Genomic DNA, 26,865 nt, shown 5'->3' with positions numbered 1-26,865 from the left:
GTTTCAGATAAACATCTGTTCAACAAATTAAAATAAACATTATTAATAAGTAATGAAATTTGTTTGTTAAGCTAAACACACAGTTCCCTTCAACTGTGTGAGATATGGATTACAATTAAATTGTCTCAACTAGCAATATATTAATGTACAAACCGCATTTACAGCACCATTTCAGTTTACACTAATGGCTGCAATCTCTTGTACAAAAGCTTAAATAATAGTGGCCCCACTGAATTTTAAAGCCTACCTTTGTCATTGTTATTATAATCCTTTTCACTCGACAAAATATTGCAATTGTTTTATTGCCTGGCACTACTTGACGGCAGATTTCTGGGTTTTTAAAGCTGTGACTGGCCAATACAGATTTTAATGTTTAATTTTGATGTTGTCAGCACGAGCTTCATCCCAATCCCAATGAACTGTTTGGATGCATTTCGGCTTCAGATGTCTTGTATTGAAACTCTGCCTAAAAATAATATATTCAGCTGGTGGAATGGACTCTTAACTGCATTTTGTGACCTATACCTGACCTAGATTTTTATGAGAGAGATCCTAAAGCTCAGAGTAGTGCGGACAACATGACGAAGGAAAACAAAGAGAGTATTAATAACAACAAGGGTAAATCGCTATCTGTGTATTATCGCAAAATTCCACAATTTTATCGTAGTGTCATATTTTCCTAATAGCCCTAACAACACACAAATGCCTGCTGTTTAAAAGTCAGAATAGAGAAGAAGAAGAATAGTGAATACTGGAAACTGTAATATGTCTCTATGGTTGTTAAACAATAAGATCAACCAATCCCATTTATACAGTTAAAGAACAAAATGTGTTTACATTTTTTTTGTTATAATTGTGTGAATGCCGTCAAGCATGCTGGTGCTGTACTTACTGCACATTTCTTCTGCAATTTCTAATATTTCTAATATCTTTTGTTGGGGTCATCCATTTTGGTCGGGCAGTTCGACATGCACAGCTCAACAGACACCGCAGCTCTGATGTCACCGGGGATTATAAAACCCGTGGGAAAAAAAACTTTGGTTGCCATTTCCAGCGTGTCTCATGGGACGACGCAAAGGAGGCACATATTTGGAGAGACAGAAGCTCACAGGCGAACCTTTTCTCCACACGGCCATTGAAAGCTGTAAATTTTTTTTGAGTTGATCACGGACGCATGATCTCCCCCCCTTGTTTTTCTTCAGACCTGACCCATCCTCAACCGGCCGAGAGAAGAAATCAATGTCAAAGTAATTTTGTTCTTTTTATATTAAATCGGATAGGTGTATTTAGAGGTCTGGGTAGGTGAGGCATAGTTAAGGTGATTTAGAGTCACCAGTAGTTAATCCAAGGTATCAACTTGTTGCATGCAATACTGATTGAAGTGTTTTATGCTGAGCTGTTTTGATTTGCTGTGCAAGTGTGCTGAATACTTGGATATGATCAGCAAGGTGCGTGTGTATGTGTTGTCCAGCTGATCCCAAATCAGCCGGGAGTTAGAAGTTGGACTTTTAAAGTTTTTCCATTCAACACAACTGCGGTCTGGGCCTCGTGGCCTGACCACTCTGTTGTCCCAGTTTTATTACTGGAGTTTTTCCACTGAGTTCCCGCCTCTGAGTTTTATGAATCTTTGTTCGAGATTCAGGGCAATCAACTGCTATTGGCTAAGGGCACAGCCCACCATTTACCAGCTGATCGCCGCTATCGAGACATCAGCACACCAGGAGGGCTTCTCTTTCCAGTCAGTCAGTCATTTTCTACCAGTTATTCCATAGTGGGTCGCAGGGAAGCTGGTGCCTATCTCCAGCAGTCTATGGGCGAGAGGCAGGGTACACTCTGGACAAGTCGCCAGTCCATCGCAGGGCAACACACAAACAACCACGCACACACTCATTCATACACCTAAGGGCAATTTAGAGTTACCAATTAACCTAACAGTCATGTCTTTGGACTGTGGGAGGAAGCTGGAGTACCCTGATCAGTGCGTGGGTCAGTGTGGTCTCACCGGGTACTCACCAGAGTACCCGGTGAGAACCCACGCATGCACGGGGGGAACATGCAAACTCCATGCAGAAAGGCCCCCGGCCGGGAATCGAACCCAGGACCTTCTTGCTGCAAGGCAACAGTGCTACCAACTGCACCACCGTGCAGCCGACTTCTCTTTCCAAGTTAACCCAAATTGCACATTTTGTCCATAAAACTGCCGGTTTGATCTTCATAGACACTCAATGTGCATTGTTAGGTAGTCATTTTTATCCCCTTTGTGTAGAATAGTGCTTGTTAGTTAGGTGAAGGTTTTGGACCAGAATAGTAGTATATCAGGGCTATATGGCTTCAATAAATCTTCAGCGTTTGAGTTTATTCCGTGCAAGAGTGATTAACTGTCAAACTAAGGTCGAAGTTCCTCCACCTTAAATAGTTGAGTAAACAGTGACATTTAGTGGTTTTGGTTAATTATCAATTATCGATGATAAATAACTAATTGTAATGATTAAGAGATTTGAGCCCATAATCACAACACCAGAGGACAACTCTGATTTTTATTCGTAAGTAATGATTTTTGGTTAAGAAATTATTTTCCTGAATTATGTTCTCCCCGTGCATGTGTGGGTTCTCACCGGGTACTCCGGCTTCTTCCCACAGTCCAAAGACATGCCTGTCAGGTTAATTGGTCACTCTAAATTGCCCTTAGGTGTATGAATGAGTGTGTGCTTGGTTGTTTGTGTGTTGCCCTGCGATGGACTGGCGACCTGTCCAGGGTCAACCCTGCCTCTCGCCCATAGACTGCTGGAGATAGGCACCAGCTCCCCCGTGACCCACTATGGAATAAGTGGGTAGAAAATGACTGACTGACTGATGATTTTTAATTATAATTTTTGATAAATGTTAATTAATCAATAATCGTAATCCTTACACTTTCCAATAAATATGAATTAATTTTAACTTTTTAGTGTTTCAGCTTTAGTTCAGCTTCTGCCTATCAGTATGTTTTTACTGTATTTTTTAAAACAGATTTTCTCTACAGTTTCTGCTTTTCTAACATTTCAGTTACTTTGAATTCTTCAACAGGTGTTTCAATCCTGTAGAGACCCACAATAAGAAACACAAAATGCGATTAGAGAAGTTACACAATGGATGCTTATTTGTTTGGTGCTCAGACCCCAGAGGAAGACCTGAATGCTGATTATGCATGAACTGATGAACGTCTTAGGATTAGAATTAGAACTGTCTTCCCCCGGATCTGGTACTGGTGATGGAGAGGAGGCCTGATGGTAATGGAACTGAGAATCCGATGGAGGCGATGGGGTGGAGGAGGGTCGAAGCTCGACTGACAGCAGAGAGAACCATGAATGGGAAACTTTAAATGCGGAGCCTTGAAGGATCATTGGCTGAGGATTATTGCAGACTTGAAGCTGATTGGTTGGCGTGGAGACACACGGAAAAGCCATTGGGTGAAGCTGGAGGAGGGGTGAGTCTCCCAGATTGAATTTTTGTCTTTACTCCATTTCTTCTTCACTTCAGCTGCTTCATCATCAGACATGTTCAGCTTACAGCATTTTAGAGGAAAAGCCATTTTTCTGTTTGCTTTTTTCTTCATACACAGCTTAGTGTCCTAGTACATGTACTCATACTCCTCATCATCTTCCGCTTATCTGGGACTGGATCGTAGAGGCAGCAGTCTCAGCAGACGCACAGACTTCCCTCTCCCCAGACAGCTCCACCAACTCTTCTGGGGGGAGCCCAAGGCGTCCCCAGGCCAACCGCAAGGCATAGTCCCTCCAGCGTGTCCTGGGTCGTCCCCTGGGCCTCCTCCCAGAGGGACATGCCTGGAACACCGACCAAGGGAGGCATTTAGGGAACATTCGAAAGAGATGCCTGTGCCACCTCAGCTGACTGCTCTCCATGTGGAGGAGCAGTGGCTTTACTCTGAGTTCCTCCCGGATGGCTGAGCTTCGCACCCTATCTCTAAGGGAGTGCCCGGTCACCCTGTGAAGGAAGCTATTATCAGCCTCTTGTATTCAGGATCTTGTTCTTTCGATCATGACCCAGAGTTTGGCTCAGGTCTCTCTCTTCAACACAAGAGACTAATACAGCGTCCACATTACTGCAGGAGCCGCACGGATCCGTCTGTCAATCTCCTGCTCCAGTCTCCCCTCACTCATGAAGAAGATCCAGAGATACTTAAACTCCTCTACTTGAGGCAAGTACCCCCTTCCTAACCTGAGGAGATCAAGCCACCCTTTTCCAGTCGAGAACCATGGCCTCGAGCTCCTCGACCTGGAGGAGCTGATTCTTATCCACGCCCCTTCGCACTCGACTGTGAAACGCCCCAGTGCATGCTGCAGGTCTTGGCTATATTGAGCCAGCAGAACCACGTCATTTGCGAAAAGCAGTGACAAAATCTGCTGGTCCCCAAACCAGACCCCCTCCGGCCCTTGGCTCTGCCTAGAAATCCTGTACATGAAAGTTATGACCAGGACCGGTGACAAAGGGCAGCCCTGCCAGAGTCCATTTTAGAGTAAGTACAGAAAATACAAAAAAACATTTTTTTTAACTAGATCTTAGGCCCCAAGTTTGAAGTCTGAGTCTTTAAAAGCTGTATTTCACACAATTCTTGACACCACATTCAAATATCTGAAGCTAAAGTTCATGAGAAGAGAAATAAGATAATATAAGACATACCTATATTAGTTTTGTGGGCTTTTATGACAGAGGAGATAGGAAGCAAAATTATTTCCAGTTTGTGTATGTATTGGACCTTTAACAACTTACTGGGACGCTGCATGGGTAAACAGAACAAAGTGTGCACTTGACTTCAAAGCTTGGAGCACTGTTGGAAATCACTGAGGATCAATGGCGGCAACAGCTTGTTATCTGGTGGTCATGTTTTATTGCTGACAAGAAAGGCAGGATGCATTCACAGAATTAAACAATGGCACATTGAAATTCGTAGCCTGTTTTTGTTTTGAAGGTGTAAAATAGACACAAAGCTGTGCGAGACTGTTTGCAGTTATTTATATCCCTTGCTGACATACATTTATTATATCATGTTCCCTTCTGCCACTTTTACCCCCCTTTACTGGCCTTCTTCAAAGTCTTTTTTTTTTACTCTTATCAAATGCAGCTCCTGTTACAAATGTAATTTCCAGCTGACACTTTTGAGCTTCCCTCTGAAGAACAAATGAAATTCCTCTTTTGCTGTTCTTGTCTCTCTCTCCCAGCCGGCGTATTGCTTTGGTTTCCTCATTATTTATTGAATGTTTCTAGAAGAAGAATGATATAATCTGCTGCATGCAATGTAACACTTTTCCCAGTTAGTTTTTGCAGAACAGTAGTTTGTGTATAAGGTGTGTGTGTGTGTGTGAGGATATTTTGACAAAGTGAGGACATTTTCCTGGTCCTCACTTTTCCAAATTCCGTTCTTGGAACAGGGGTTAGGTTTAGGACTAGGGTATGAATTGAGTTATTGTTAGGGTTAGGTATTAACTGGTTAGGGTTAGTGTGAGGGTCAGGGTTAGGCACTAAAAAACAAAGAAAATGAATGGAAGTCAATGGAAGTAACTGAAAAGTCCTCATAAAGATAGTAAAACACGGATGTGTGTGTGTGTGTGCGTGTGCATATGGGCAGTGGTGCGATAACATAATGTACTTGGGATGTCTATACTCACAAGCACTCTTAGCACAGTGTTTGTCTGTGCTGCCAATTTCTCCATCTGGTTAGTAAAATACTGACATTCACACTTTCTCAGGGGCTGCAGTATGTAAACATCTGGGACGGCACTGCAGACACCAAATACACCAAATACCTCGTCTGGACCATTTAGGCAAATAACTGCAGAGTATTGAGCAATAATGCTCATAAGTGCTTCAAGTAGATATAGTAGTGTTAAATGTACTTAGCATCTGTTATATATTAGTTGTTAACTTGTTATTTTTTAATTGCTGATGGCTAACACAATAACTGAAATTTCGCTAAGTCAGTGCAAATCCTTGTTCAAGATATTCTGTGCCAGAGGTTTGTGGTTTGTTTTGGCATTCCAGGAGAACGATTGGCTTTCGAATTTACAGTGCTTTACAAAAAATATTTATACCCTATAAATTTTTCCACATTTTTATGTGTTACAATGACAAGCTTCAATGAATCTGATGGAATTTTGAGTAACAGTCCAACATCATTATGAAGTTTAAGGATAATGTTTTTACAAATAAAAATATGAAACGTTTATCTGGCATTTGCTTTAGGGCCTCTAAAACTCTCTTTTTCGTTGTCTTCTGCTTTATCTGGGACCGGGTCGCGGGGGCAGCAGACTTGGTAGAGACGCCCAGACTCCCCTCTCCCCACACACCTCATCCAGCTCCTCTGTATAAGCCCAAGGCGTTCCCTCTAAAGCTCAGTGCGACCAATTTCCTCCTAACCCGCCTAATTAGGAAACAGACTGCATTGGTTTGCAATTTAATTTTAGTGTAAATACAGCTGTTCTCTGAAAGCCTCAGATATTTGTTTGAAAACAAACATCTGAAAACATTTGCAAACCAAAAACATGGCTCGCCACCTTAACTGACATGCAGGAAAAAGAGTGCATTATTCAGAGAAGCAACCAAGAGCTCCATGGATACTCTGGAGGAGCTGCAGAGATCAAAAACCTAGAGAATATTTGTTGACAGGACATCTATTAGTCATGCACTGGCCATCATTGAAGGTTAGTGAGAAAGAGAGCCGCAAGAAGTCAGACTTGCAGTTTGCTTCAAGCCATATGGAGGACAAAGAAAACTCTTGTAAGAAATTGCTCTGGTGAGATGGGAGCAGGTTTATCTTTCAGCCAGAAAACAACCATGAGCATAAGGCCAGAGACACAAGAGACTGGTGAATATCAAAGCATAATTTTGTTAGAATAGTCTAAACCCACACCTGAATCCCATAGGGTATTGGTATTACGATGTTATCTATCCAGTCGAGCTTCAGCTATTTTGTAAAGATTAGGCAAAAATGTCTCCAGATGTTCAAACCTAGTGGAAACATTCTCCCCAAAGACTTGCAGCTGTATGAGGTACTGAAGATGGTTCTGCAAAGTCTTGATTGTTTTAACATTTCATTTACAGTTTATTTGATATTGGAAGTATATGTTAAGTATTTGTGCACAAACCTTTTCATATCAAGATGTTCATGTGGGATTTTAATATTTTCTGCAAACCTTTAATTGAACAAAGTACTGGCAGTACTTTGTCGAATACTTTTATGTATTGTCCTGTTGATGTAAGAGTAGCGTACACCTCTCCCTCTCTCTCTAAACCCAACTATAAAATTTTTAGACCCGTTGTCTTAACTAACAATGGTAAATGTGGAAGAAAATTTGTCTCAAAAGATTCAAAAAGCATACAGCAAGATTTGTAAGTGTACAACATAATTCACAAATGTGTATGACACAATGCTGAAAAGCATACCTCAACATTCACAAATGTGTAGACAGTTTCTCAAATTTACACTATTCAAACTGCACTAGTAGTAATATATTATGCATACAAATCGGCAGATGTGTGTGTAAGAATCACCAGTACAGCCAGCTGTGCTGAGGGATACGCACTCCTGTGACAGGGAATGCATATCTCAGCAGTCAATGCATGCGCTTTTCGGCATAACACCCGCTGTGTCCCATGATGGAGGCTGAAGCGCTGCCACAAGATGGTGCTGCTACTCTCGTTAGTTTTTAGGGAGATTTTATTGTCCCCGAAAAATAACTTACCCATTTAAATTAGTTTATTTCAGCAGTACAGTCTAAAAAAACCTTTTTAGAATCACATGACGTTAATGTAAGTGCAGGTTTTTACTATAGTGGTTATGGAAACTGGACATTCAGCCCATCACCATAAACGGGGGCAGGGTGCAGATGGTGCCAGACTTCAGGTTCCTGGGCACTTACATCAGTGAAGACATTTATGAATGTTGAGGTACGCATTGTGTCATACACTTTTGTGTATTAGGTTGTATACTTACAAATCTTGTTGTACGCTTTGTGAAACTTTTTGAGACTAACTTAGCTCCCTAGTTAAAGGTTCAATTCCAGGTTCTGCCAGAATGGTGTACTATCTGCAGATACAAGTGAGCTTAGTTCTCGATTTGGAGGAACTTAAAAAAAGCAAACGAACTGAGAAGCATGTAAGGAGTAAAGCTTTCAGAGAATCTGCCATGTCTAACTTACTGCTTTTCTCTGTCTGTTGTACAGTGAAGTATAGCCAAGGTATCAGCACAGGCATTCTTTTACATTGGGCTTAACTAAAGTAAGGATTTGCATTTTAAAAATGAATTTCATTGTATTTTAAAGGGGGCCTGTGAATAAATGTTTTTAGTTTGAATTTTTGTTTTGTTTTGTGAAGCGAACACATGTAAAGGTATTAGAGGAAAAATTATGATGGTGAAATTAATATATGTTTATGAATGATTTCATCTATTAATATATAACTATTTTAGTGTAATGTATGTAAATATAAAAACGTTAGGAAGCTTATTTTAACTGATAATTTCAAAGACAATGGCACAATCTCTTGTAATTGTCAGTTTTGGTCTTAATTGAAAGAGTTTAATCTCTGCTTGATTAAGGGTAGTTTATTGGTATAGTCTTTTTACACATAAATTAGGCACTTGATACAGCCAATAATGATTCTTTTTCATCTAAATTGACACATTGATATTATTATGAACATGCTATTCTTTGGATTCAATCATTTTTGTCCAACAGAAAGCAATATGTTTGTGTGGGTGGGATACCTTACCTGACCTTTGGGTGTCCCACAAGGCTCCATTTTTGGACTGGTCTTGTTTACATGTTGCGATGACTTATCCGATGGTCTGCACAAATGGTTATGTCTAAATATGTTACTCATGAAAATTTGCAAATAGAACAGTTTACCATCATAAAACAATCTTCTTCATATTCTAGTTTTAAGGCTCATGGAAAATGACAAGGAACAACAAATCGGTGAACTTTTTATTTTTGTTTTACAGTTTTGTCTTGTGTATTTTTTGTAAGCTGTTAATAGCTTCAGTTTCAGTCTATCAGTATTCTTTATCTTTTAATATCTCTTAGTGTTATATTGTGGGACCACACATGAAAATTAGCTTTTTGGCTAAAACTGACACATGTACATGCTCTTAACCATATCCATTAATGTGAATTGTGCATTTTATATAATACTTTTGGAGAAAAGAAAGTTTTAAATGCATTGTAACATATAAAACATTTGTTGCAATACGAAAAAGATCTTACTGTCTGCGGCTCTAGAAATCAATACAGAAAACAAACAAATGTGTTTATAGGATTTTAGTTCAGATCATCAATATTTTAGTTTTAGTATCACACCGTATGTTGCACAATGACAAATTTATTCACTTTTGCAATTCCATGCTGGCTTACATTTGGCTATCATTGTGCACACATGAAGTCATTCTGACCTTTGCTCTCCATTCCTTCCCTTTTCTCCCTACCTTAGCTAAATTCTGCAAATGAGGTGGAAATGCCAGTAATCCACCACGTCATAGGGCCATTTTGTCCCTCATTACAGTTAAATATTTAAAAATAGGGTAATTGATAACTCCAGATCACACTTTCCCTACCTTTTTAATACTGTTTACCAGCTAGTGCAGGGACCGAGAGCCCGATTTAGGCGTTTTACTGGGTTTTAAAGCCTTAATGGCTGTATTGTTGTCGGTGGATGGTTTCCTAGCTCCTCTGCATGGCCTGGTGATGAGTGGAGTTGAAGCTGAGAGCTGTTTATCAGTCTGAGCAGACTGCAAAAACAGGCAGAAACATATGGATGGGGGAGTGCACACATATGCACACTTCTGCACAAGATTACCTATGTTCCCTCAGCTGAAGGCTTTCAGCTGTGGGTCATTTAATGGCAGCTAGCAGAAACAGATAGAATTTAGGTTTCCATCACAGAAAATACAGAAATAGTTTTCCAGGTTAAAAAAAAAAAAAAAAAACAGTAAACACATGCAAAAAAGAAAGCAAAAATAAATATATAAAGATTAAAACTTCAGCTTTTACATGGGAATGGATCAACAGCTGTCTGTTTAACCTTGTACCAGACCTGGCTTTAAAGTGTGTATTTACAATTCTGTTGTTTAAAAGATACAAGTAGTAAGGAAGGTTGTTTTTATTTAACCTAATAGGCTTGAAGTAACAGATTTAATGAACAGGTTCAAAAGAGAGGCACTGAAATTAGACAGACTTCTTGTTGAAAGGTTTTCCATGTGTTGTTGCATAACGTTTTATCTCTGGCATGCTTTCAGATTTTACTGACATCAAAAATGAAAACAGGCTCCTAAAGCCTTACTGCACCCATTCACCTTTACAGTCACGTATACATCTTTTCTTGTACCTCGAAATATTAAGATTCATTTCCATGACTGAAAGCAAGATATATGAAAGAGAAAATGGGAGCACAAAGAAATAAAGGTTGCCGAAGAGTGAAGACAGAGTCTGAAACGTTGAACTGCCACCCAAGATAGAAATCTCCAGCTCAATTTTAACTTTATAAAGTGAAAATTTACAGTGACTTAAATAGGTAACATGCCAAAACCCGTTCTCACTAGATGTGTTTCCAGTGACATGAAATTCACACCAGATGTCGCTAACACAAGTAATCCACAAATACAAAGAAATCTTGACGAAAGTGTCCGTACGATGTGTAGTGAAGCAGAAGGATGTGCAAAAATGTATAGAAAGCCAAGAAACCAGGTGAAATATTTAGAAAGCATTCCAGCTGATTTAATACCAACTATATCAGAGACCTTCACCAAAAATCTTACTGTCGCAAAACATAATGGCAAGAGTTAAATGTGCTTTTTTTTTTTTTTTTAAACTTCTGACTGTTCCAATAAGTTGTTGGTAGAGGTAAAAATAATAATCTGAAGAGGTCATATTGGACCAGAACCAGGTGACTATTGTGCTGCACAACTCAGAGACAGAAGGTGGTTTAAACAGGTTTATTGAATAATGTTTTCTGGCAATGTGAGGGTTCCGTGGTCATCAGGTTTCAGGAAACTGCTCATTGAGGGAGAGATGGTTATTAACTGGAAGATGATTTGAATGATGAAGAGGAAGAAGCAGGGCTTACTTTTGATGAATTGGTTGAAGCTGGGAGAAGTGAGCAAACCACAGAAACAGCATGGAATTATTCTGCAGTCTGATTCGGTGGATCCAGGGAGATCCTTGAGCTGCAGTAAATTCATTGAAGTATTTCCCAGCTTGGTAGGAGACTGAACCACGCCAGGTTATCAAGGACGAGGCAGCCAACAGAGAATGAGGCAGAACCTCAAAGGTAAATCCAGGGCAGGGTTCAGCTGGCAGCAACCTTAGAAGAAGAACACAGCTGGGGTTAGGAAACCAACAGGTCAGGACAAAGGCAAGAACTGAGCAGGGTTTGTTGGCCTGATTACCATTCGGCAGAGTAAACAATCAAACGCCTCCTCCAAGGTCTCAGCAGCTTTTGAAGTTCCTCATGTGATTGCTCTAATGGGAAACAGGTGTGCAGCTGCACCTACTTGCCGCACCCTAGTGGAGAGAATGAAACACCGCACCACGCAACACAACAAACCTTCACTCAGCTCCGTGGCCTGACAGAAAGTTTTCCAAGATTGAAGAAGCACACACAGGCAGCTTCAGAAAAACCTGGAAATAACAGGTACGGTTTTCCCATTGTAACCGTACATAATGCACTTAACCGCGATGGCCTCTGTGCACACTCAATGTGCAAGATACCACAGCTGAAGACAAAGCATGTTGAAGCTTATTTAAAGTTTGCTGCAGAAGATTTGGACTAGCCAGTAAAATACTGGGAGAATGTAGTCTGGGCAGATGAGGCCAAAGCTTGGGTTTTTGGATGTCATTGGACACATCATGTTTGGAGGAAGGATGGTTCCATATGCCAAAAGAGAAGTTTGCATGTGGGAACATCATGGTACTAGCTGTCTTGCAGCATATTGTAATGGCAGACTTCATATAACTGAAGGAGGCATGCATGGAGAAACGTACCCTGACACGCTTGATAAGAATCAGAAGTTTAAAGGGCACACTTCTTCCTTTTTCTGTGTAATCAATAACAAAAATCCATTCAACACATTCCGAAAAGACAGATCTTTTTCAACAGGAAAGCAATTTGTTCTGTGATTACACTGAAAAACTTTCCAGTGGTGATGCAGACTCTAGGGACTTAATTTATAAATTAATTATTACCTTTAAAAACTGTTGGAAAGGCCAAATGTTATTGATTTCTGTTTCATACTTTCTAGAGTTGTACTTTTTCTTACTCCAAAATAGGATGATATTTGCTCTTTAATAAGCCATGAGACATTCATTTAATAAAGGGGTTCAAAAGAAAGGCTTTGGAAAAACAGATTATCAGAGCAAAGCTGCACAATTTGGCCTTTACTCTCTAGCTAAAGCTTAAGAATATTGTTTGCCTTCAAGCCTTCACTTCCTCCATGCTAAAGCGGTTAAAACGATGATGTTGCACAAAATAATGTATTATATAGCAGTGTTTTCCCTGTTGTTATATTGGAGGGGCGCCTCTCCACACAATCCCCCACACCCCAACCCAACTAGATGGTAATTTTAATAACTGTTTCAAATTTATTTTCTAATATTTTTCATCAGCAAGAGTTCTGATGAAAATTAAAAAGAGAGATTATATTTCTCCTATTTTAGCTTCCCTTCATTGGCTCCCTGTTAAATCCAGAATATAATTTAAAATTATCCTCCTCACATATAAAGCCCTTAATGATCTAGCTCCATCATACATCAGAGATCTGATTGTTCCATATGTTCCTAACAGAGCACTTCGTTCTCAGACTGCAGGTGTACTGGTGGTTCCTAGAGTCTCTAGAAGTAGAATGGGAGGCAGATCCTTTAGTTATCAGGCTCCTCTCCTGTGGAACCAGCTCCCAGTTTTAGTCCGTGAGGCAGACACCCTGTCTACTTTTAATGTTAGGCTTAAAACCTTCCTTTTTGATAAAGCTTATAATTAGAGTGGCTTAGGTTATCCTGAGCTACCTCTGTAGTTATGCTGCTATAGGCTTAGGCTGCTGGAGGACATAACGACCACTTTCACCCTCTTTGCTACATTCTCACACTACTCTCCAATTTTGTTATTTCAGTTTTTAACTTTATGTTCTCCCTCTTTTCTCTTCCTTGAAGCTACACCTGGTCTGACTCTGTGTCTACCTGTGACACCTTTCTGGAGAGAGGCATCGTCCAAGCTTCTGCTGGCAACAACTTAATGCTCACCCTCTACCTATGATCCACATATCCCTGTCTTTCAGTGTTTAACCCTTTCTCTCTCCTAGACATGGCAATTGACTGAGCTTTTACTGTGACTAACTCTATGTGCTCTCTTTCAGACTCTAACCTTGAAAACTGGCTCAGAGTTTATCTGTTCTTTCTTTCTAGGTGAAACATCTAAAGGAGCTACATCCATTAACATTTACTTTTCCTTCCCATAAAAAGTACTCCTGGATCAGTGCTTCTTTGTTCTCTTTGTGTCTCTGCTCTGTTCTCTCAAACCCCCAGTCGGTCATGGTAGATGGCCGCTCACACTGAGCCTGGTTCTGTTGGAGGTTTCTTCCTGCTCGGTATTAGGGATTGCTGCAAAGTCAACGCCAGTGACTGTCCACTGTCTCTACATGCTCATCCGGGAGGAGTGAATGCTGCAAGTCTCTGACTCGATGCAATCTGCTGGGTTTCCTTAGACAGAAAAACTTTTTATCCAATTTGAATAAATAACTGAATCTGACTGCACTGTTCAATGGTTAGGATTAATTGAAATGTATGTACCTGACTTTTGTGAAGTGCCTTGAGACAACATGTGTTGTGAATTGGCGCTATATAAATAAACTGAATTGAATTGATTTAAATAATAACAGAGATCTTTTAAGGTTACATTTCCTATATAAAACAGGTCTATACATTGTCCTTTTATGAAACAAAATTATCTTGTTATTTATGTAATCTTCACAACACTATGTCGTTACTGCGTCTACATGGATGTGCCGCTACAATGTTGCACTCCCTGTAACATTCGCAGCAGAGTTCCGCTGCGACACGCAGACACATGCAATATGTGCGCGCACACATGGGAACACATACTCCTGCCAGTCAACAGACCGCACCGAAGAACATATTGCCACATTGACACATCACCAGGGGACAGGTATTGACCCGGCTTGGCTGTCAGAGGTGAAATAGTCTCCCTGGCTATACAAGACCGCTTGTGTAAAGTGTGCATGTGAATAAATATACACTACCAGTCCAAAGTTGACACACTATTTCTAATTTAATTAAATGAGAAAGTGCAATAATCATATTGCCCATTATCAAAAGAAACCTATAAAAGTCAAGCCCCTTATTAACAAAGAGTCCTTTTGGAGAGCTTCTAGCTTAGCCAAAAAATTCCTGGCAATGACTCCTAGTTTAAGAGTGATTCAGTTCGCTGCTGAGAGCGACTCTGAGCAAGGAGAGGACAGAAATTCCTGTCTTAGTGAGGAGGTGTGGTTGACCCTGTTCCTAGGTGTGACAGTGTCTTCTAAGAGCTGTGATTGGTTGTTGAAAGAAACAAAAAAAATAACAAAGGTTCTCCTAGTATTCAATGGAGAGAAATTAATTGATAGAATTTAGACTGGATCCAGAAATGTGTAAATCATGATGATGACTTAGCAAAATGAAATTATCACACAGCATCAAAATGTTTGATCATTATTTTGATTTGTGTATTATTATGTTTATTTCGTCATCCTGGTCTTTTTATCCTGATCTATCACTTGTATCAGACAGAATTCCAGCTTTCAAGCTCTTCCAGGAATGTCCGTGTGGAGGAAACGTTTGCCTGCAAGCTTTTGTCTCTCCAAATATGCGCCTCCGTTGCGTTGGCCCGTTAGACACGCTGGAAATGGCAATTTAAAAGTTTGTTTCTTCTGCTTTTATAGCTCTGATGACATCAGCTTCGATGTCCATCACTGCGACAAATGTTGAGCTTGTCTTTCGGTCTGTCCGACAAAATGGATGACCCCAACAGTTGAAAGGTAAATTTGGTCCTGGGATCACGGGGCGAACAAACAGGCAATCCCGAGCAGAGCAGTGCGTCGTTCCCTCTGCTTTCGCCACCAGCCTAGAATGGGAGCAGTGCTGTACCTGCTGCATTCAGAAGCTAGAGAGGAAATTGTAGCACACCGGTGAACTTCTCTGCAGACATGGGAGCATTGTAGATGACAATTTAGGCTTAGACTACTGACATTATCATGTACAATACAGCAAATACTTCTTCACCTCATTGACATCTTGCTTATATAGTGCTTAGATTATTGTACTTCATTTCGTCGAGTTTGTATCGAGTTTTTCCTATTTTTTCCAAATTTATTTTTTGAAAGCATTTTATAGTCTGTAAATATTTAAATAAGTCTATTTAAATATATTATATTGTTTATCTATATTGTTTGTAATTTTGTTCACTTTTTATTTGTGGATATTTAATATTGTTTCTATTATTTATTTATCCTTCCTAATATTACCTTACTAGAGGTGCACCTTTAATCTGTCCTGCCACTTAAACTGCTTAATTTCATCCCTAGGGGGATAATAAGGTTTATCTTATCTCTATATTAATAATTATATGATTGTTATAGAGGTTTATGTGGTCATTTACTCGACTACTAAGGGGGTGGATTCCTGCACAGTTGAGCAGGAAGCGTTTTATTAATTGACTGTTGTTTATTGCATGGAGAATATCTTTCCTTTCTCTCTGTCTTTCCTCTATCTTGCCTACTTAAGACACTCTTAAGCTCAGTAAAAGTCCTCCTGACTACTGTTAACATTTCCTCACATTAGGAACTCTCTTAAGGCCTAGGATGCTTTGTGAATAACTTTCATCTTATTGAGGGAAAATTCTAAGACAAATCTTATCTTTCTTAGGATGATGTCACTAGCCCCCCCCCCCCAAACAAAAGAAAAAAATTTAAGTACTTATTCTTCAAGTATTCAAACCTAAAAATGCATCTTGTGCACTACAGCAACACGTTGCACAGACCTTTGCATTCACTGCTTGCAGAAGCCATTTTGTTGATAGCAGCTGGAGTTTGCAGGGATGGGGGAGGATAGCTTTATTCGGAAAGCAAACCCCTGGGAAGCATGACAGCATGCAAAAGATGAAGTGAAAGAAAGTGGGGAATGCAAATATATGAGATTACACTGACATTGAATTGAAAGTTGGAAAAGTAATCAACGTGTTGATTTGATTAGTGAATTTATTGTGATGGCTTTAGATTGAAGTACATGTGCATTTGCATTTACTATGTAAACACACCAGTTGCACCCAATTTATGATCTTCTTAGTCTTTAAGTTGTAAATCATTTTTGTTTCATTCTGATAAACCACAAATATTTGAAGAAAGTTCTGCTGTAGTCTGTCTTTAATTTCTTGTTAACGTTCCAGTTTTAATTGTGATTTATAATGCAACTCAGAGTTGGCAGAACGAGCGTTGAGGAGAGTGACTACAACAGAAATCGATGGTACATTCAGCTGATTATTTATGGCTGCACCAAACCCTGAAACTCCCTGCTGGATGAGAAATTGGTCTCTGCCAGGAGTGGAGAGAGGGTAGGAGATTGTTGATAATGAGTGATGAGGTGCCAAGGGAGAGATGAAAGAGGCTGAGAAAGCACCTCAAGGTCTGTGTGGATTGATCTATAGGCTGGTGACTAAAATTTGATCCTACTCGCGGATCAGCAGTTTTTTTCCCCCTACACATCAAAGCTTACACAGATCCAGTAGTTAGACTTACCTTCTGTCTTCTACGTGTCGCACCGGCTGCTTGTCTCATCACACCTTTCATCGGATACAGGTTGGCTAACTCAGTCACTGAAAATGAGATACTGATGTAAAGTCCAGCCAGTATGTGCCAGTATGTTAAGAAGGACCCTGACACATAGGCCAGTTTGAAAAGTCATTTCAAATACACCATGGCATGCCAAGAAACATTCTGAATTGATGTTTTTTATGCAGGATTAAACATATTATCATCGCCTTTAACTGGTATGAGATTCTCACTGGATGGTAACCTTGAGTAATAGAACCACAGTTTCACAGCATCAGGATATTTACACAAAATATTTAAAAATGTATAATTAGTATACAAATGCAAAATTGGGCATGGGCTGTTTACTGGTATCAAGGTAAAGCAGAATTTAAGAAAGTTACAGTTTTAAAACTCAAAGAAACTTTCCATCATACCTTACCTATAGCTTAAAGTCCTTTTAATTGAGTTGACAAAAGAAGGACTAGAATGTATACAGCAGGAAGCGGCACCCTTTTGCTACCTGTTGCTGGACACTGCTGGTCACCTGACTGAAAAACGAAGGCTGTCCGTGCATAAAGGAATCGGAATTTTCAGTTGCCAAAAAAACTCCCGAAAACCTCATCCTAATTCTTGTTTTATATATACGTGATACTGTGGTATTTTTCACTTTTAATCATACCAGCTAATGCCTACATATGATATTATCTAATTTCTTTAACTAAAAAAGGCAAAAAACATTCCTACTTTAGTTATAAAAATGCTATTTGAAACATTTACTTGTTCATATTTAGATTTTGATTTATAGGCTCATGAAAGAGATAAACAACTTCTAAATATAGTTACAAATTTCAAGTAGATAATAGCTTCTTGCCAATCCTCTCGTGATAGTCTTCGTAGAGTAACACTGAGTCTATAACAAGCTGATACTAGCTGGTCAATGAGAAATTTGCTCAAGTAGCCAGTCTGAAATCAGCTGCTTAACAAACATTTCGCTCCTGTTTTGCCAGCTATAATTTTAAAACCATGTTATCTTAATCAGAATTACAGATGACGTTCCTTTAGTTTCCACCCCAAGACCATTTGTGCTGTTCATAAACGATAATAGCCTAATTTGTCTTTCTTCTAGCTGAGGAAAAAGTGTTGTAGTCTCTGGGATACATGTTGCCCCATACAACTGATTAAAACTCTGGTCTCCCCAGCACTTTCTCTGGCATCTCATTGAAACAAACGGTGTGAGAGAAAATGTTGGTGGTTTAAAAGCTGAAATGTTTTGTAGATGCTGGTAGCCTTCCCATGTTTATTAGAGAACTGTCAAGAGGCCTGTGGTAAAATTTCAGTTTAATACGATGTCAGACCTGAACGATTTAAAGTTTGGCAGATGTTGATGAACGTCCAAATTTTTTACCAACCTGATTTAGTCTTTAACACAATGCCCCTAAGTGGAATCCTTTTTTAACTGAATGTGGACAAAATTAAGAAGATTATTGTAGATTTCATCATTATTGTAGATTTATATCAAACATTATTTCCATCAGGTGAGAAAAGGTAGAGGTGGTGGAAGAGTAAAAATGCATAATTAGGTGATCACCAAGAGACTGGACAGGAGACACAACAGTAAAGCTGTCTACAAACAGGGTCGGACCAAACTGTACTTCTTGATGAAACTGTGCATTACCTTCAAGGTTTGAAGCAAGACGCTGCATATCTTCTATAAGTTTGTTGTGCAGAGTGCAATCTCTTCTGCCATCATCGGTGGGGGTAGCAGCATCAGAGTCAGTGACTTAATAAAACAGAACAAGTTGATAAAGAAGGCTGGTTCTGTTCTAGGGACTGCTCTGGAGCCTCTAGAGATGATTATCATAAGAAGGGTTCTTAATTAAATGAAGAACTTCATGGAAAACCCTGAGCATACTCTAAATGAGACTGTCTGAGACTCATTTGATCATTTTTTGCCCACCTCCATCACCAGGAAAAAACTCTTTGAAAACACTTTCCATGTGAGTTCTAACAACATTTAATTCCCCTTTGAGATTGATAAAGTATTCTTTTAGTTTAACAGAAAGTGAATCAACCACAAATCTTCTTGACATCGGTTTTCTTTCTGTCTGTTTTCACAGCTACCCTTGAGCCTCACTTCACAGACTGCATTTCGAGGGACCTAGAGACGTTTCGCTGCTGGTGGAGTCCAGGCAGCCTCCACAACCTGTCAACCCTTGGAGCGCTGAAAGTATTTTACCTAAAGAAAGAGTGAGTGCAGCTTCAAAGCTGACTTATGTTCTAAAGTTTTATTTCCCTAACCTGTTCTTCTTTACTTTTATTTTAACTTGTTTAGCTCTCCCAGTAGTGAGTGGAAAGAATGTCCTGAGTACATCCATGACAACAGGGAGTGCTTCTTTGATTCCAACCACACATCTGTTTGGATCACTTACTGTGTTCAGCTTCGTGGGCAAAACATCACTTATTTCAATGAAGACGACTGTTTCACAGTGGAAAATATTGGTTTGTGCATGTTGTTTTTTCATCATTTAACATTGGGAAAACTGTTTCCACAGCTGAAGTGCACCTTTTTGTTGATGATACAGACTGTATTTAGTTTGCTCTTTTTTGAGGCAGGCTGTTGAGGGGCTTCAAACTGCCTTTCAGCTGCCACAGACATCCCTGTTTGTCTTAAAGTTGGTTCCGTAATGTAAATTAAACAAAATTATAGTTGTTCCAGAAATTTCTCACAGACATTATATACTATCAGTATTTCTTATTCTAGGGGGATACCCTATCTGTGAGAATCATTTTACAGATATGTGGTTATTTGGTTGTATAATAAGCTTTTTTTTTTCTCACACCATATAGTAATAAAGCTCAAGGATGGACTGGGCCTGTATTATAGAAATTAGGCTTTTTCTAATTTATCAGTAAGGAAATATCTTACAAATGTGTGAGCTACAAGTATTCTTGTCTGGGGTGGAATTACTTACAGTATTAGGGGCACAACATAAAAGTTGCACAATAAGTCAAGTCAAGTTTATTTATATAGAGCTTTTTGACAACAAGGCACTTAAGGAGCTGAAATATGATAAAAACATCCCTTATTTTTGTATTTACTCGGATTTGTTTAAATGTTTTTTTAGATACTGAAGACATTTTCAATGATGATGGACTTCTTTAGGGTTTTATTGTTTATATATTGTTGATTTGCATTTCAAATGATTGCTAAATTATCTATAATTCAGCTTCTAAGCAGGACATTTGAAAGTCTTCAAAAACTGTTTAGTTGTTACCACAGGATTTACTGGAACCTTTATTGGTCTGAAAGTACATATTCCAGGGCAAAAAAGCCTTTGCTGCTGCCTGAAACAAACATTAGATAAACTGACTGGCAGACTGTGAAGATAAAGACAAAGACCAGCACTCTGTGAATCATGTGAACTTGACAGACAGATGAAACGCATCTGTTAGATGTCTTGAGTCCTCATGCAACCAAAGGGCCAGAAAATAAAAAGCAAAACTGAAAAAGCTGCAATATTGTTTTTTGATATAGCATGACAAACAAGTTTACAGAAATGGATAATGTCCTCCATTACTCACTTTCTTTTCCCAACATTGCTGTGCTACATATATTTTACTCTGGTGAATAATACATGTATACAGATAGGCCCAAGATGCTAAGCACAGCGCAATACATCATCGTCTCAATATCAGTGTGTGAAATATTCATATCACAAAGGACTGCTAGGAGTGCAGTAATTGTTGCCCAATATATTCCAAGTGTTATGCACTTCACAGAGTGATGGAAGCATAGATAAGGAAGAGAATGAAGAAGAAAATAGGCATGCAAAGCAGCCAATGTCATCATCGCAATACTTACCAACATTATCGCCATTGCAAGATTTTCTAATTTCATGCTGCCCTACTTATTTGAGTAAATTAGTTCGAAAAGTAAAACAGTAATGTAGATTGATTTCATTTATTAAATTAGTAAATAATTGAATATTACATAAGACAAATAAAATTGATTTTTAATAGAGGAATGTTAGAGAATTGTTTCATTTTCTGAAAACAGTTCATTTAGGGGTTTCATTAGACATAAGCAATAATCATCTAAATTAAGAGAAATATCCACCTGAAATATGTATCATTCTGTCTTATGAATCTATATATTATATAAAGTTTTTTACTACTACCTCCACCATTACCAGTGTTTCTGTTAGTGCCTATAAAGTATCACGCTGCAAAAATCCTGAACTTTTTATTGTATTAAAACATTCCCATAATGCAACGCATGTTTGTTTTACTAATTTGCATTGACAAATATCTCAAAATTTAAGCACAGTACAAAAATCATGTTCTAATGCAGTTTACATTTTTACACACTAGCATTTAAATGTTTTCCAAGCATGTGTTTTAGAGTGCAACTGAGAGTAAAACCCAAATTTGTCTCATATGGACTCCTGAGCTGTGAACTTAAGAGTGCAATGAAATCAAAAGGCCTTGCATGTTTTCTCTGACATCTGAATTTCTGTCCCGTTTCCCTCCTTACAGTGCGTCCTGACCCGCCCGTGTCACTAAACTGGACTCTGCTGAAAATAAGCCCCTCTGGACTCAGTTATGATGTCTTAGTCAACTGGGAGCCCCCTCCCTCTGCAGACGTTGGCGTGGGCTGGATGCGCATTGAGTATGAAATCCAGTACAGAGAGAGGAACGCCACCAACTGGAAAGCAGTGAGTTTTCCCGTCGACCTTTCTCCCTAATTTCACCAAACACTCAGTGGATTACATAAATGAAAGCACTTATACATGCCAGTTAATTGTTGGTAGGTTGTAGAGGCACAGTTTCTTTTGTTTCCTCTCCCCTCTACCGTCTGAACTCTATCCAGAACTCTTGTGGCTGAAATGCAGCATAGCTTTGTTGGCAAGACCACAGAAGCTGGAACTGGACCCCCTCTGATGGAAGAGAAGGGAGGGGTCTGTGTGTCAGAGGCCATGGGACCTTGTACAAGCTCATTTAATATTGCCTGGCCACCCCACTTGACAAATTCAAACTTCAAAAATAGCAACAGATGGCTCTGTTATGCCAACATGTCTTCTATCAGATTTATGTGAAAGGCCTGGTCTGTTGTACCACCTTTAAAAAGGTCATGGTTACAGGTACCAAAATAAGTATGGACTTTCTGGCACAGTGTCTAGTTTTAAGATAGCTACATATGTTTATTTTCTTGCTGCTTGGGTCAGGACAGCTGTCTGCTTAGCATTAAATGCAGCGATGACACATTCTTCACGTTTAAATGTAGTTCTGTAAAATCCCCATTTTCAGCTGGAGAAGCAGCCGCACACTAAGCAGACAATCTACGGCCTGCAAATAGGAAAAGAGTACGAAGTGCATATCCGCTCCAGGATGCAGGCTTTCGTTAAGTTCGGAGAGTTCAGCGACTCCATCTTTATTGAAGTGACGGAGATTCCCAACAGACGTAAGGAAGCCTTTCTTAATGAATTTATGCATACTTGCCCTATTAGTTGTTACATCTTACCAATGAGAATTCACAGAAATATAATAATAAATAATGATTGTGCTTCATTTTGTTATAGATGGTTTGGTCCCATTCACTCTGGTTGTAATTTTTGGGATTGTTGGTGTCCTGATAGTCATCTTGCTGATTGTTATTTCTTGGCAGCAGAGGTAGGAACCTTCACTTTCTCTCCATCTGCTCCCACCTTGGAAATGTCCAAACATACTTTACGTGCAATATTCAGATGCTTTCTTTATCATGCAGTGTAAGGAAACATGCAACAGCTTTAGCACAAGTTGTTCTCCAGATTGCATGGAGTTACGCATGTTTCCTTCTACTTTATATATATTTTAAGACTTAGGGATTTGTTAATGTTTTACAAGGTTACACTGAGAAGATGAAGAAGAGAGCGATGGAACATTTGAGTCATAACATACATTTTGAACTTAACATAAGTAGCTCTCAAAAAGGTTTTTGGTTTTTAGGTCATGGTCTTGTATGTTTTCAGCACTGATTACTTGAAGTAAAACAAAAATGCATACAGTCATATTTAATGATTTGGACACCCTACTGCCAGTATGATTTCTGACATATTTGACATGTCCATATGTCATATCAATTTCAATAATTGTGAGAATTCAAGTTATTTAAATAAGCAATATACTGTATGATCAGAATAAAAATTTCAGAAAAATATGATAAAACAAATGTTATTCTGGTGAATGTGGGCTCTCTATAAATTAATATACACCCACATTATTACAATCCTAAAATGACTTAGGTACACATGATGAGAACATTGTTGCCAAGCATTTAAAAGGAGGTTTGCCTTGTTTAAACCTCAGACATTTAGTATTGAATTTAGAGTAAACACCATTGTATTGTAGGAAGAGCTATGAGGCCTTTAGATAGAAGATATTAGCAGCTTATGGCTCTGGTAAAGATTTTAAAAAGGTCTCAAAAACTTTGAGAGTAGCCTTTTCATTTTAGGGAACTGACTCTTGAAAATGTTTCCGGAAAATCATAAATTATGTTTGAGGTTTAATGATGACAGTTTTAGGACAAAGGGGAAAAGGTGTAGAAAAGCTGTGAAACTGAATCAGTTATTGTTGTGCTTTTTATCCTAAAACACCTTTAAAAAATCATCACCATGGAACGTTTTTTGAAAGATCTAACCAAAAACATAGTTTTTATGTGGATGATAGGTGAAAACCCTTTAGAGAAGAGTTTCTTTTGCAAAAGGCTTGTGTTAATCTGGAGAGGTTAGAGGAACAAGTATGATTTTGATTCAAAGAGATTTTCCTATTTAAGATATAGCAAAGAAATGTTTTTCCCACACATCTGTAAATATAAAAACAAACATAGTCGTCCAAAACGATTAGGACACATAATGCTGAAGTGCACTGAGACAGAACATGATACTGGACTCTAGCATTGAATGGTTTAATCGGAGGTGTTTTCACTCCTCAATAGAGCAGATCCCAAAAAAATCGCTCGGCGACGTTCCTTGGAGCAGCAGCCACCGAGTAATTGTGGGCATATTTGACAAAGTTGATATTATTCAGCTAATAAGCATCCAGGTTCCTTGTTTGTTTAAAATAATAAACTGAACTCACCAATTAGAATAAAAAAGCTGTCATCCTATTCCTTTTAGATGCTCCTGTCAACTTTAACTTAACTTCTATTACCTCCTATTAACTTTATCCCACTCTTCTATTGTTTCAGATTAATGATGATTCTCTTGCCCCCTGTTCCTGTGCCCAAAATCAAAGGCATTGATTCAGAATTGTTGAAGGTATCGCATGTATTTTTATGTCTTAGTTTTTGGACTATTTCTGTTTAATTTAATGCTGTCTCATTTTTCTGATTCCATGCAACTTGTTTGCCAACAAGTTTTGATGCTAAATATAAATCTGTTGAAATCCAACTGTTCAAGCCACAGTTCATCCTCTCTCAGTCTCGGTTTCTTCTCCAGCTGGCAAAGTTGCGACACCATCTGTGTTTTTTTGCGCTTGCTTTTCATAGGTCTATTTTATAATTTGTATATATAATAAAACATCCATTCTTCAGGAAATTTTAAATGTGGTTGCATTGATGGCAGAGAACGCATTCATTTGTGCACTGTTATTCATTGAAGTGATTATATAAAGTGTTGCATAATCATTTTCCCTCCATTCTTACTCTGATCAAAAACAGGCTCATACTCCATGCATAAATACAAAGGAAGTTAATGGCATGTAGAAGTCTTTCAGAGCAAACTCACCTATCTAAAAAAGAAAAATGCATGAGGAAATGAAGCAATTTATAATATGCAACACAGGGCCTATATGTAAGCTGTAAGTGCAAGACCAAAAGGTTAGGCTAAACATTTTTTGCCTATATTTTTTCCATATGTAGAAAGGGAAACTGGGGGAATTGAATTTCCTCCTGAATGGTGGGGGTCTAGACGGCCTACAACCCTATGCAAAAGAGTTGTACCATGAGGAGCCATGGGTGGAGTTCATTGAGATAGATAAAGAGAATGAAGAAGGCGGAGATAAGGTGGACAACTGTAATTCAGATACACAGAAGCTCCTTGGTCTCCCCCACAGGAATATAGATGGCTTAAGCACCATCAGGTAATTCAAAGATTCTTACGTACACAGATTGTTTTCATACTGACTAGTGTCTGATTAGTTATTCCTCCTCTTTTTTTGCCGTGCTTTCTCCTAGCCACCCTGACGATGACTCGGGCCAGGCCAACTGTTATGACACAGATCTGCCAGAACATGACACCCAGATGCTCATAGCATCCATGCTGCCAGGTCAACCTGAGAACCACCAGGCCTCTCTGGATGCCCCAGCCTCAGAAACAGGTGAAAGGCATCTCATCCAAACTCAAATTGAGGGGCCACAGACTTGGGTCAACACAGACCTATATGCCCAGGTCAGCAATGTTATGCCATCTGGGGGGGTGGTGCTGTCCCCTGGCCAGCAACCTAAAATCCAGGAGAACACCACAGGTTCAGAGAGGGAAACACAGAAAGGAGGGAAGAAAAGTGAAGACTGTGAAGACAATGAGGGCATCGAAGATTGGAAGAAAATTGAGCCCCAGTTTCAGCTGCTTGTAGTGGTTCCAGAGGGAAGCGGCTCCACCACCAAAAACAATGCCCAGCAGACCAGCACTCCCCCCAACTCTCCTGTGCCTGGGCCAGGGTACCAAACCATACAGCCTCAGCCAATGGAGACCAAACCTGCAGCCATGACAGATGGCAGTCAGCCAACATATATTCTCCCTGAGTCTCCCCAGTCTCAGCTCTTTACCCCTGTTGCAGACTACACAGTGGTGCAGGAGTTGAACATGCATCACAGTTTGCTCCTGAACCCACCTCCCAGTCATTCTCCATCCTTGTGCCAGCCACAGCATCCCCTCAAAGCTCCAATGCCTGTAGGATACATCACCCCAGACCTGCTGGGAAACCTTGTACCATGAGTGAACAGCACCATCAGACCTTAACTACAGGCTTAGTTGACAGAAAGTCAGTATGCATTGGCCCTACCTGAATCCTGATGGAAAACAAAATAAATTCTTAAAAACCTGCAGCACACTGGATTAATAAGTGTGTGCAGGTATTCAGAGGATACTCAAGGGGAGATATACAGGTAAATCTCAATAAATTATAATCTAATTAAAAACTGAATTAATTAATTTCACCAATTCAATGCAAAATTTATTCAAATAAAGTCAAATATTAATGGATTGATTTCACACAGAAATATCTATTTATTTGATTAATTTGATCATTATTACTTAGAGCTAATGACAGACAGAAAATCTTAATATTGTATAATTTAATTATTATCTGTTGGTCTGTTGTAATATTAAACATTTTTTAAGAACCTGGATTTCGGTTTTTTATTGGCTATAATCATCAAAATTAGGAAACAAATGCTTGCTATATACAGGTCTTGGACAATGAAACTGAAACACCTGGTTTTAGACCACAATAATTTATTAGTATGGTGTAGGGCCTCCTTTTGCGGCCAATACAGCATCAATTCGTCTTGGGAATGACATATACAAGTCCTGCACAGTGGTCAGAGGGATTTTAAGCCATTCTTCTTGCAGGATAGTGGCCAGGTCACTACGTGATACTGGTGGAGGAAAACGTTTCCTGACTCGCTCCTCCAAAACACCCCAAAGTAGCTCAATAATATTTAGATCTGGTGACTGTGCAGGCCATGGGAGATGTTCAACTTCACTTTCATGTTCATCAAACCAATCTTTCACCAGTCTTGCTGTGTGTATTGGTGCATTGTCATCCTGATACACGGCACCGCCTTCAGGATACAATGTTTGAACCATTGGATGCACATGGTCCTCAAGAATGGTTCGGTAGTCCTTGGCAGTGATGCGCCCATCTAGCACAAGTATTGGGCCAAGGGAATGCCATGATATGGCAGCCCAAACCATCACTGATCCACCCCCATGCTTCACTCTGGGCATGCAACAGTCTGGGTGGTACGCTTCTTTGGGGCTTCT

The 26,865-nt window shown here is 39.3% G+C and overlaps 1 protein-coding gene and 1 long non-coding RNA gene across 2 annotated transcripts in view; one reads left to right on the top strand and one right to left on the bottom strand.

Annotated features, from left to right (window-relative positions):
* Nucleotides 1-26,228, top strand: part of ghra (growth hormone receptor a) — a 49,406-nt gene extending 23,178 nt beyond the window's left edge. The window contains exons 3-10 of the mRNA XM_047380263.1: nucleotides 18,961-19,090; nucleotides 19,176-19,342; nucleotides 21,380-21,558; nucleotides 22,151-22,304; nucleotides 22,423-22,513; nucleotides 24,069-24,138; nucleotides 24,741-24,961; nucleotides 25,056-26,228. Of these exons, the coding sequence (XP_047236219.1) occupies nucleotides 18,961-19,090; nucleotides 19,176-19,342; nucleotides 21,380-21,558; nucleotides 22,151-22,304; nucleotides 22,423-22,513; nucleotides 24,069-24,138; nucleotides 24,741-24,961; nucleotides 25,056-25,815 (1,772 nt within the window). The 3' untranslated portion in view covers nucleotides 25,816-26,228. The remainder of the gene's footprint in view (nucleotides 1-18,960; nucleotides 19,091-19,175; nucleotides 19,343-21,379; nucleotides 21,559-22,150; nucleotides 22,305-22,422; nucleotides 22,514-24,068; nucleotides 24,139-24,740; nucleotides 24,962-25,055) is intronic.
* LOC124877202 lies at nucleotides 10,971-11,643 on the bottom strand. Its single transcript, XR_007040465.1, has 2 exons — nucleotides 11,438-11,643; nucleotides 10,971-11,352 (listed from the first exon to the last, which is right to left on the bottom strand). It is a non-coding gene; the product is annotated as an uncharacterized LOC124877202 (long non-coding RNA).
* Nucleotides 26,229-26,865: the final 637 nt, after the last annotated feature.

This window comes from Girardinichthys multiradiatus, chromosome 12, assembly GCF_021462225.1.
Source record: "Girardinichthys multiradiatus isolate DD_20200921_A chromosome 12, DD_fGirMul_XY1, whole genome shotgun sequence".
Classification (NCBI taxonomy): domain Eukaryota; kingdom Metazoa; phylum Chordata; class Actinopteri; order Cyprinodontiformes; family Goodeidae; genus Girardinichthys; species Girardinichthys multiradiatus.
The sequence above is the reverse complement of the archived record's forward strand: the minus strand, read 5'-3'. Positions and strand labels throughout refer to the sequence as shown.